The sequence below is a fragment of the Bombina bombina genome, chromosome 11, assembly GCF_027579735.1.
Source record: "Bombina bombina isolate aBomBom1 chromosome 11, aBomBom1.pri, whole genome shotgun sequence".
In the NCBI taxonomy this organism is placed as follows: Eukaryota; Metazoa; Chordata; class Amphibia; order Anura; family Bombinatoridae; genus Bombina; species Bombina bombina.
Genome location: NC_069509.1, coordinates 123646172 through 123659348, shown reverse-complemented (window position 1 = coordinate 123659348; position 13177 = coordinate 123646172). Strand labels below are relative to the sequence as shown.

General features: G+C 37.0%; 1 protein-coding gene across 1 annotated transcript in view; it reads right to left on the bottom strand.

Annotated features, from left to right (window-relative positions):
- The window catches only part of LOC128641800 (cytochrome P450 2W1), a 200988-nt gene extending 190561 nt beyond the window's left edge, over nt 1-10427 (bottom strand). The window contains exon 1 of the mRNA XM_053694337.1: nt 10173-10427. Coding sequence (XP_053550312.1) covers nt 10173-10358 — 186 coding nt within the window. The 5' untranslated portion in view covers nt 10359-10427. The remainder of the gene's footprint in view (nt 1-10172) is intronic.
- Nucleotides 10428-13177: the final 2750 nt, after the last annotated feature.

Below are 13177 nucleotides of genomic sequence, written 5' to 3'. Positions count from 1 at the left end.
GTTCCATACTATGTGGGATCAGGGTAGACATGTATGTTTACACAGCGCTGTGACTGATCGTGGATCGCAAGTCAGTTTTCATACCGGGAAAGACGGAATTGTATCTACGTTTCTATGGCAACCAGCCATAGCGTGATTGGTTAGAATCACAACACAGGGGCACGTAGCGTGATGACGTCACTACGTCACCACGTGAGTGGTGTATCGCATACAGGAGCGCAAATATGTTTGTTTGTTTGTTTGTAGGTATATAAGGAGACGTATATTTGGGTATGGTAGGTGAGTTTTGGGATATTAGGAAATTTATGTATTGCTGACATTTGACAAAGGTGTTTTGTAAACACTGAAACGTTATGTCTTTTTAAATTTTTGCATATTTATTAAAAGTTAAATTTTATGTGTACAGTGAGTGCCTTTCTTTGCTGGACTTTTGGATACACTCTGGCTGCTGGAAAGAACTGTTTGATGTGCTTGATCTTTTTGGGATAGTATATATATATATATATATATATATACAGGTGGCCCTCGGTTTACGCTGGTTCAATTTGTGCCATTTCAGAATAACAACCTTTTTTTTCTGTCATGTGACTGCTATTGAAAAGCTTTTAGAAAGCAATGCACTAATTAAAATAACCAGTAGGTGGAGCTGTCCGCTTGTTTTGCAGCAAAGTTTTGCAACTTAACAGCCTTTAAAGGGACATAATACTCATATGCTAAATCACTTGAAACTGATGCAGTATAACTGTAAAAAGCTGACAGGAAAATATCACCTGAGCATCTCTATGTAAAAAAGGAAGATATTTTACCTCACAATCTCCTCAGCTCAGCAGAGTAAGTTCTGTTTAAAAAGTTATACTTCACCTGCTCCCTGCTGCAGGTAAAAAAAATAATTAAGAAATGAACAGCAGCCAATCAGCATCAGCAGTGCTGAGGTCATGAACTCTTACTGTGATCTCATGAGATTTGACTTAACTCTCATGAGATTTCATAGTAAGCTTCCTTTACCTGATTGGTGAAATAATATGAGAGTTCACGAGGCTCATCCTTTCAGCTGTTCCAGGACAGACATATTAATATGCTGCTTAGAAATCCTTTACAATGGGAGGTGGCTACTGAGGAACTTTTGAGGTAAAATATCTTTCATTTTTACATAGAGATGTTCAGGAGATATTTTCTAGTCAGCTTTGTACAGCTATGCTGCATCACTTTCAAGTGTTTAAACATTTGGGTATTATGGCCCTTTATTGATGTGTACACAGATCAGACCAGATCTATCGAGCAAAATTTAGCAGGCACTTCCCTATTATCTTCCTGTCCAGCAGCTTCAGGTGAGGTTAACTGCTTAATCACTGCAGATTGAAATGCATAGAATAGGTGCAGACCCAATATTATCCAACATGCTAACAATGCAGAGAACTGATTGCAGAAAAATGCTAGTAAAAAAAACGTTTTTGTTCATTAAACTTAGTTTGATGATGATGCAGTCTGTTGTGTAATTATTTTATTAGGTGATGTTTAGCAAATGTTTTTGTTCATTAAACTTAGTTTGATGATGATACAATCTATATTATTAGGTTTATAATGTGGTTTAGCAATTAAAGTCTTCATTTCAAAGTTTTAAAAATAATGTATTAGGTGTTACTTATGACAATTTTGAGAGGTTCCTGGAACCTAACTCCTTTACTTCCTATTGACTTACATTATAAACTGGGTTTCAATTTACAACGGTTTCGATTTACATCCATTCCTCCTGGAACCTAACCCTGGCGTAAACTGAGGGCTACCTGTATATATATATATATATATATATATATATATATATATATATATATATATATATATATATATATATATATGTATATATATATATATATATATATATATATATATATATATATATATATATATAATAGCCCTTTGCAGTCAAATACCTGGTCATATACCTTTGAACCATTTAAAAAAAAAAAAATCTATCAATGTTTCTCGGAATCATTTTTATCTGATAGTGTGTGTTTGAGTGTAATAGTTTATTTTAATGTATTTATGTTGTGTTTGGTGCAACATTTATTTTATTTTATCCCTAACCCTTTACTCAAGGTCTTCAGTTGCGCAAACCTGATGTGCGCTTAATTTGATTGCGCCTGAGCGAACACGTTTACTTTCAAATATTCGAATATTGCACTGGTGCAAACACTAGCGCACCACTTGTAATCTAGCCCTTTATGGGGAATGTTATGTTTATAATCTCTTTAATCTTTGTGCTTGGTGTAAATCTACAGCATCATGCAGATCTTTGTATGGCCGGAGTAACCAACCTAGAGCACCAGTTCTTAAAGGGACAGTCAACTCCAAAATTGTTTAAAAAGAGAGAATTCCTTTATTATCCATTCCCCAGTTTTGCATAACCAACACCGTTATATTAATATACTTTTTACTTCTTTGATTACCTTATGTCTAAGCCTCTTTTGACAGCCTTCTGATCACATGGCTATTTATTTATTTTTTATTGATTGACTTGTATTTTAGCCAATTAGAGCAGTGTCTGTCACAACCCACTGGCGTGAGCACAATTTTATCTATATGGCCCACATGACCTAGCAGTCTCCTGTTGTGAAAAGCAAATAAAAGCATGTGATAAGAGGATGTCTTTAGTGGCTTAGAAACAGGCAGCAATTTAGAGGTTTAAAGGTTATAAAGTATATTAATATAACAATGTTGATTGTGCAAAGCTTGGGAATGGGTAGTAAAGGCATTATCTAACGTTGTAGAAAATAACCATTCTGGTGTAGACTGTCCCTTTAATAATATGTAGTCCTCAATTACTTATCTGTCCCACTAACCATTTTTACATTATTCCTCTATCAGTCACCAATCACAACACACACTATTCCATCGTCTTTCTAAATGACAAATAACTGACATCATTTGCCAAAGCCAGCACTGGTTTATATCAGTAAAATAAAAACCTAATTCATTTATTAATTTGCATTTGCCTCATATATGTTTCTCACAAATGTACTGAACAGTTAATTATTCACTCATTCCTTCCAGGCAAAGAGAAAATCATGCAACAGTGATTTTCCCCTTCTGTGAGGCACCTTTAGACCAGTTGTAAGCAAATTCCACAGGAGCATGGCAGCTACAGGTTAATATGAAACCAAACTGTTCTTAGAAATTTGCTTCCCCCTTAAAGGGGTCATGAAACCCACATTTTTTTATTTCATGATTCAGATAGAGCATGACATTTTAAATAACTTTACAATGTATTTCTATTATCTCATTTGTTTCATTCTCTTTGTATCCTTTTTTGAAATGTATTAACTTCTGCTGTCTTAGGCACAAAGCCTTGCTAGACTTGTCACGAAATACTCTACTATGTGTATAAATTAACAATCTCACAATATTTTATAACTAACATTTGTTAAGCACTGAAGCACCTAATTACAGTCATAGTCAAACATTATGCTAGTTGTATTTTAATTATATACAAGCCCCTAGAATTGTAATCTTTATATTTAAACACAAGCACTTGAGTTTCAGTTTTAAAGTCAGTGTGCAGTTTATGTGTAAGATAAGTAATATCGGCCTAGATTTGGAGTTTTGTCGGTAACGACCCGAAAAACTAACGCCAGCTTTTTTCTGGCCGCACCATAAAAATAACTCTGGTATTGAGAGTCCACATAAAGGCTGCGTTAGGCTCCAAAAAAGGAGCGTAGAGCATATTTAACGCAGCTTCAACTCTCGATACCAGAGTTGCTTACGGACGCGGCCAGCCTCAAAAACGTGCTCGTGCACGATTCCCCCATAGGAAACAATGGGGCTGTTTGAGCTGAAAAAAAACCAAACACCTGCAAAAAAGCCGCGTTCAGCTCCTAACGCAGCCCCATTGTTTGCTATGCGGTAACCGTTCCTACGTCTGCACTTAACACTCTAACATGTACCCCGAGTCTAAACACCCCTAACCTTACACTTATTAACCCCTAATCTGCCGCCCCCGCTATTGCTGACCCCTGCATATTATTATTAACCCCTAATCTGCCGCTCCGTAAACCGCCGCTACTTACATTATCCCTATGTACCCCTAATCTGCTGCCCTAACATCGCCGACCCCTATATTATATTTATTAACCCCTAATCTGCCCCCCACAACGTCGCCTCCACCTGCCTACACTTATTAACCCCTAATCTGCCGACCGGACCTGAGCGCTACTATAATAAAGTTATTAACACCTAATCCGCCTCACTAACCCTATCATAAATAGTATTAACCCCTAATCTGCCCTCCCTAACATCGCCGACACCTAACTTCAAACATTAACCCCTAATCTGCCGACTGGAGCTCACCGCTATTCTAATAAATGTATTAACCCCTAAAGCTAAGTCTAACCCTAACACTAACACCCCCCTAAGTTAAATATAATTTAAATCTAACGAAATTAATTAACTCTTATTAAATAAATTATTCCTATTTAAAGCTAAATACTTACCTGTAAAATAAATCCTAATATAGCTACAATATAAATTATAATTATATTATAGCTATTTTAGGATTTATATTTATTTTACAGGTAACTTTGTATTTATTTTAACCAGGTACAATAGCTATTAAATAGTTAAGAACTATTTAATAGCTAAAATAGTTAAAATAATTACAAATTTACCTGTAAAAGAAATCCTAACCTAAGTTACAAATAAACCTAACACTAGACTATCAATAAATTAATTAAATAAACTACCTACAATTACCTACAATTAACCTAACACTACACTATCAATAAATTAATTAAATACAATTGCTACAAATAAATACAATTAAATAAACTAGCTAAAGTACAAAAAATAAAAAAGAACTAAGTTACAAAAAATAAAAAAATATTTACAAACATAAGAAAAATATTACAACAATTTTAAACTAATTACACCTACTCTAAGCTCCCTAATAAAATAACAAAGCCCCCCAAAATAAAAAAATGCCCTACCCTATTCTAAATTACTAAAGTTCAAAGCTCTTTTACCTTACCAGCCCTGAACAGGGCCCTTTGCGGGGCATGCCCCAAGAAATACAGCTCTTTTGCCTGTAAAAAAAAAACATACAATACCCAAGCCCCCCAACATTACAACCCACCACCCACATACCCCTAATCTAACCCAAACCCCCCTTAAATAAACCTAACACTAAGCCCCTGAAGATCATCCTACCTTGTCTTCACCATACCAGGTTCACCGATCCGTCCAGAAGAGCTCCTCCGATGTCCTGATACAAGCCCAAGCGGGGGGCTGAAGAGGTCCATGATCCGGCTGAAGTCTTCATCCAAGCGGGGCAGAAGAGGTCTTCCATCCGATTGAAGTCTTCATCCAAGCGGCATCCATCCGGAGCGAAGCGGCAGCATCCTGAAGACCTCCACCGCGGAACATCCATCCTGGCCGACGACTGAACGACGAATGACGGTTCCTTTAAATGACGTCATCCAAGATGGCGTCCCTCGAATTCCGATTGGCTGATAGGATTCTATCAGCCAATCGGAATTAAGGTAGGAATATTCTGATTGGCTGATGGAATCAGCCAATCAGAATCAAGTTCAATCCGATTGGCTGATCCGATCAGCCAATCAGATTGAGCTCGCATTCTATTGGCTGTTCCGATCAGCCAATAGAATGCAAGCTCAATCTGATTGGCTGATTGGATCAGCCAATCGGATTGAACTTGATTCTGATTGGCTGATTCCATCAGCCAATCAGAATATTCCTACCTAAATTCCGATTGGCTGATAGAATCCTATCAGCCAATCGGAATTTGAGGGACGCCATCTTGGATGACGTCATTTAAAGGAACCGTCATTCGTCGTTCAGTCGTCGGCCAGGATGGATGTTCCGCGGTGGAGGTCTTCAGGATGCTGCCGCTTCGCTCCGGATGGATGCCGCTTGGATGAAGACTTCAATCGGATGGAAGACCTCTTCTGCCCCGCTTGGATGAAGACTTCAGCCGGATCATGGACCTCTTCAGCCCCCCGCTTGGGCTTGGATCAGGACATCGGAGGAGCTCTTCTGGACGGATCGGTGAACCTGGTATGGTGAATACAAGGTAGGATGATCTTCAGGGGCTTAGTGTTAGGTTTATTTAAGGGGGGTTTGGGTTAGATTAGGGGTATGTGGGTGGTGGGTTGTAATGTTGGGGGGCTTGGGTATTGTATGTTTTTTTTTACAGGCAAAAGATCTGTATTTCTTGGGGCATGCCCCGCAAAGGGCCCTGTTCAGGGCTGGTAAGGTAAAAGAGCTTTGAACTTAAGTAATTTAGAATAGGGTAGGGCATTTTTTTATTTTGGGGGGCTTTGTTATTTTATTAGGGGGCTTAGAGTAGGTGTAATTAGTTTAAAATTGTTGTAATATTTTTCTTATGTTTGTAAATATTTTTTTATTTTTTGTAACTTAGTTCTTTTTTATTTTTTGTACTTTAGCTAGTTTATTTAATTGTATTTATTTGTAGCAATTGTATTTAATTAATTTATTGATAGTGTAGTGTTAGGTTAATTGTAGGTAATTGTAGGTAGTTTATTTAATTAATTTATTGATAGTCTAGTGTTAGGTTTATTTGTAACTTAGGTTAGGATTTCTTTTACAGGTAAGTTTGTAATTATTTTAACTATTTTAGCTATTAAATAGTTCTTAACTATTTAATAGCTATTGTACCTGGTTAAAATAAATACAAAGTTACCTGTAAAATAAATATAATTTCTAAAATAGCTATAATATAATTATAATTTATATTGTAGCTATATTAGGATTTATTTTACAGGTAAGTATTTAGCTTTAAATAGGAATAATTTATTTAATAAGAGTTAATTAATTTCGTTAGATTTAAATTATATTTAACTTAGGGGGGTGTTAGTATTAGGGTTAGACTTAGCTTTAGGGGTTAATAAATTTATTAGAATAGCGGCGAGATTCGGTCGGCAGATTAGGGGTTAATAATTGAAGTTAGGTGTCGGCGATGTTAGGGAGGGCAGATTAGGGGTTAATACTATTTATGATAGGGTTAGTGAGGCGGATTAGGGGTTAATAACTTTATTATAGTAGCGCTCAGGTCCGGTCGGCAGATTAGGGGTTAATAAGTGTAGGCAGGTGGAGGCGACGTTGAGGGGGGCAGATTAGGGGTTAATAAATATAATATAGGGGTCGGCGGTGTTAGGGGCAGCAGATTAGGGGTACATAAGGATAACGTAGGTGGCGAGGCTTTGCGGTCGGCAGATTAGGGGTTAATAAGTGTAGGCAGGTGGAGGCGACGTTGAGGGGGGCAGATTAGGGGTTAATAAATATAATACAGGGGTCGGTGGTGTTAGGGGCAGCAGATTAGGGGTACATAAGTATAACGTAGGTGGCGGTCGGCAGATTAGGGGTTAAAATTTTTTTTTAGAGTGTCGGCGATGTGGGGGGACCTCGGTTTAGGGGTACATAGGTAGTTTATGGGTGTTAGTGTACTTTAGAGCACAGTAGTTAAGAGCTTTATAAACCGGCGTTAGCCCAGAAAGCTCTTAACTACTGACTTTTTTCCTGCGGCTGGAGTTTTGTCGTTAGATGTCTAACGCTCACTTCAGAAACGACTCTAAATACCGGAGTTATAAAAATCCCATTGAAAAGATAGGATACGCAATTTACGTAAGGGGATCTGCGGTATGGAAAAGTCACGGCTGAAAAGTGAGCGTTAGACCCTATTTTGAGTGACTCCAAATACCGGCGGTAGCCTAAAACCAGCGTTAGGAGCCTCTAACGCTGGTTTTCACGGCTACCGCCAAACTCCAAATCTAGGCCATCATGTTTAGAGTAATCATTTTATTGTTTTACAATTCTGTAGAAGCCAAGAAGCCCATTCACAGTTTAAGGGCTCCATGTACTAAGCCGTCAATTCATCCGTCATTGTAGACGCGGCTAAACTCGCCATTACTCGCCGCAGGCGAAATGGTGTTCGCTGTTGCTATGTACTAATAATCCCACAATAAATAGACACGCCTAGCCCGCCGCGAGCAGTGGCGGAATATTGATAAATTTGACGCCTCGCTCGCCGCGACTAAGCTGATGTACTTAACTCAGTTGAATTGTCTGGCCAATTGTTAACACGTGACATGCAAGGTGTCACGAACGTCATAGTAGTCGCGGGAATAGAATTTTGTTCCTATAAAAGTACAACTTTTGTAAACAACTTTATTATTGTTCCAAAATTTTGGGAGAGTGATAACAGAGCGTTATTTTTTGTGATCTTTATTTACAAATTCGATATGGCTTCATCTGGATCTGAAACCGCTTCAAAATCCAAGAATCCTCACTTTTCTCATCAGCAAAACGTCGTTTTGATTGACATGATTATTGACTCATGATTATTTGTTTGGATGCCGTGTCAAAGAGACAAATTTTTCTAAGAGGAAGCAGATCTGGCAAAGGATAAGCGATGCTGTTAGTTCTCTCCATAGCTGCTGAAATGAACAATGTAAGTACAATGCTGATATTACTGCCTTTTATATATGTCTAGACTGGCGTCTCGAGTGACTTTCCTATTGTTTTGTACCTTGCCCGCCACCGAAAAGGTGGCGAGGCAAAAATAACGAGGTGGGGGCGGAGATTGACGCGAGCGGACAAATAGATTTTTTAGTACATTCGTTTTTGGCGAGTTGGTGGTCAAATGTGTCTAATTACAGTGAAAAATGGAGAGGTAGCGAGGTTTGGCGGATAAGTACGCTCGCAATTTTAAAGATGAGAGTTTTAACATAGTTGACAGCTTTGTACATATCAGTTTGCGAGTTTTGACGCGAGATTTGTTGCGGGTAGCTCGCTGACTGCTTAGTACATGGAGCCCTAAAAGTGTGATCTGAGCTATAGGTGTACAGTTTATTAGACCAGGAAATGAAAGTATGTGAACAATAAAGGAGTAGAATAAGGTCACAAACAAATGCATCAATAAGCTAAGGACAGCTATGTCACCTGTTAGGTGGCAGTGACATTCCTAACAAGCATAAAAACAAAAACAATTTTTTCCAGCAATAATAAAGCAAGAACAAAAACAAAAAAGAGATAGAAAAGAAATTGAATTTTAAAATTACTAAAAAAATCTAATACTCCTTTAAGGGAAACCTCCCCCACTAAATAAGCCCTAGTGTACACCAGTTAAATTAATGAGTGAGCTTAGGGTTCCTTAACGGGCCACTAAACCCAAAATCTTTCTTTCATGATTCAGATAGAGAATACAAATTTAAACAACAATTTACTTCTATTATTTATTTTGCTTCATTTTTTAGATATCCTTAGTTGAAGAAAAAGCAATGCACATGGTGAGCCAATCACACGAGGCATCTATGTGTAGCCACCAATCAGCAGCTACTGAGCATATCTAGATATGCTTTTCAGCAAACAATATCAAGAGAATAAAACAAATTAGATAATATAAGTAAATCAGAAAGATGTTTAAAATTGCATTCTCTTTCTAAATCATGAAAGAAAACATGTGGGTTTCATGCCCCTTTTTGATATATACAGAATATTTTGATATATACAGAATAACCTCTGAAGATCAGAGTCCTTAATTCTTATTTTTTTAAAAATAAAACATACCATCTTCTACATAGGGGGTTTAACCTATGCAATATAATTAATATCAGCACTAGTTATTTCTTAAAGAGACAGTAGAGTCAAAATTAAACATCCGTAATTCAGATAGAAGTAAATTGGAAAGTTATTTAAATTTGCTTACTCTATTATCAAATTTGCTTTCTTCTTTTGGTTTCTTTTGTTGAAGAATAAACCTAGGTAGGATGATAGGAGCTTTAGGATGTCTTCAGTACTCTATGGCAGCAGTGCTTACCACTATATATAACATTGCTATAAACATTGTTACAAACTCTGCTACCAAATTACACACTCCTGAGCTCACCTACCATTACCCTTTAACAAAGCATACTAAAATAACTAAGCAAAATTTATAATAAAAATAAACTGGAAATTTTATTTTAACATGCATGCTCTATGCAATCGTTTTAAGTTTATTTAAGTTATACTGTAGTGCCCCTTTAAAATTTAAGGAATGTTACAATTCTGTTTTATCAGCTTCTACGTCATCTGCCTGGAGATGAATCAATGATTTCATTATTTTACATAAATAGTTTTTTTTCATAAAATGATGCAATTACCTTCATGAAAACTAAATCTTGTCTTTTTGTTCCCACCAAGTGCAGATTTCCTATAATTGGTAGAGGAGTTGGTCCTGGAGGTAAGTGGTATTTGTTTCCTTTATAATATGAAAATAATTGTTTCATGCACAGCATCACAACTGTGATTAGCAGGAGAAGTGTGAGTCCTTCTGAAGAAAGAGACATGCTGTATCTCGTCAGCTGCTGTCTAAAGTATAAGGATTTGTTGCTGGTAACCCTTATCTAAATTAAGCTTTACCACTAAAAACCAATTTGGCACAGAAGAGAGAGAGTGTGGAGATTTGTAGACATAACAAATGAAAACTCCTCTGCTCTGTGATTGGTTGGCACTGATGATAAAGGGCAGTGTTGCAATCATAATAATGTTTTATAATCTGGTGCAATATTCTTTATCAAGAGAAAAACAAACACACTGAGACATATAATTGGACCATAGCATTCACTTGTAATTTATTCCAAAGCAGTATTGGTTCTACAACATTAAAGTAACATTGTAATTTAAAATGTTATTCCATTTTAATGTGTTCCTAATGGTTCATTTAACCTGCTGGAGTGTATTCAATTGTTTGCAAACAGCTACTTTACTTTTATTTTTTATTTGAAATAGCTACTTTTGCCCGTTTTATCCCCACAAACACTGAAAATATGAGTAACAAATGTTTTCTCTATAGAAAAGCTGGGTAAACAGGAGACAATAGCACTGATTACTCTCCAAGTGGGGTTTATGAGATAGAGCTTTTTTGTGTGATATAGCTGCCTGTGCTCATTAGTATATCAATACCTAACATAGATACAATTGTCAGGTCTGTTTTACTGGCAGATTCAGGCCATTGTTATTGGTAATATTTTCAAGGAGAAAAAACAGCTAGTTTAATTACAAAAATAATTATGAAGGAACAATGTCCCATATGTGCAACACTGCATTTTTTATAATAAGATATATGGAAAACTTTAAGGGGAAACAAAGTGCTAAAAACATGACCACACAGCTAAATATTAAGATGGACAGAATCACTGGTGGAGAGATCTAATTTCTACTACCTATTTATGTATTTATTTTTAAGATCCATCTTCTCCCTCCTAATTTTCGGCTAGATTATGAGTTTTGCGTTATGAGTGAAAAAGCCTCATAATGCTGCTTTTTCACTAAGGCTGCTATTACGAGTCTTGTAGGTACAGCTGTACCGCACACTTTTTTGGCCGTAACGCAACGTAACTACCGCACTTTTTAAAAAGTCCTTTTTCAATGGGACTCCCATAGCGCCGGTATTACGAGTTTGCCTGTTCGGCCAAAAAGTGAGCGGTACAGCTCATAACTACAAGATCCGTACCGTCATCTGAAAGTCAGTAGTTATGGGTTTTACGTTACAAATCTGTAACATAAAACTCATAACTAAAGTGTTACAAAGTACACAAACACCCATAAACTACCTATTAACCCCTAAACTGAGGCCCTCCCGCATCACAAACACTAAAATAAAATTATGAACCCCTAATCTGCCGCTCCGGACATCACCACCACTATAATAAACATATTAACCCCTAAACCTCCGCACTCCCGCATCGTAAACACTAGTTAAATATTATTAACCCCTAATCTGCTGCCCCAATGTTGTCGCCACCTACATACACTTATTAACCCCTAATCTGCTGTCCCTAACATCGCTGCAACCTACATTACTGTTATTAACCCCTAATCTGCTGCCCCAAAATCGCTGCAGCCTAACTACACTTATTAACCCCTAATCTGCTGCCCCCAATGTCGCCACCACTATGCTAAAGTTATTAACCCCTAAACCTCTGGCCTCCCACATCACTAACACTAAATAAATATATTAAGCCCTAAACCTAACCCTAAGTCTAACCCTAACACCCCTAACTTTAATATAATTAAAATAAATCTAAATACAAATTACTATTATTACCTAAATAATATCTATTTAAGACTAAATACTTACCTGTAAAATAAACCCTAAGCTAGCTACAATATAACTAATAGTTACATTGTAGCTATCTTAGGTTTTATTTTTATTTCACAGGCAAGTTTGTATTTATTTTAACTAGATACACTAGTTAGTAAATAGTTATTAACTATTTACTAACTACCTAGTTAAAATCAATACAAATTACCTGTAAAATAAAACCTAACATTACACTGAAATTATATAAATTAAATGAACAAAATACATTTATCTAAATTACAAAAAATAATAAACACTAAATTACACAAAATAAAAAAGAAATGATCAAATATTTAAACTAATTACACCTGATTGGAACAGCCAATAGAATGCGAGCTCAATCCTATTGGAGCATAGATGGCTGGAGGGTGGCAGGGCTAGGCCAGTCTATACAAATTTCCAGGGCCGGTCTGATTTCCCAGTCTGACCCTGGTTGCACGTGGCTTTCATTCTTTTTAAACTCCTCCCCTCACAGGTGAGCCACTCCCCGTTTGTAGGTCAGCACTGTTTATTGTGAAACTTGCAAACACGGAGAGTTTTCAGCAGTACTAGAGCAGACAGTTAACCGCCGAAAGAGCCAGTGAACCTGGGGCCTCACATCAGAGAACTGACACCTAACGGCCCGGCCCACCGGGATTTTTCCCGGTATGCCGGTGGCCCAATCCGGCCCTGGTCACACCGCACGCATGTACCGACGCATGCGCAATTCAGTTGTACCTGTGCTGCACATGCACATTGTTTGATGTCACCGACGCACCCGGAGTGTAATCAAAGCCACAACCTTCACATCTATATTAAAGAGGAAGAGGGGTGGATCTGTCATTTATAAGTATTTACAGATCATCACCTACATAAATGGGCTGTACTTTTTGAGTCAATAGTTAAAAAATAATATTCACAAACTATGCTCCACTTTGTCAGTGTACACCTGTTGAATTATTGCCTTGTAAATAATTTAATGAAAGGAATGTATCATGCTCTTTGAAACTGTTTAGAAGTAAAATTACGTCACTCCTTTTATAT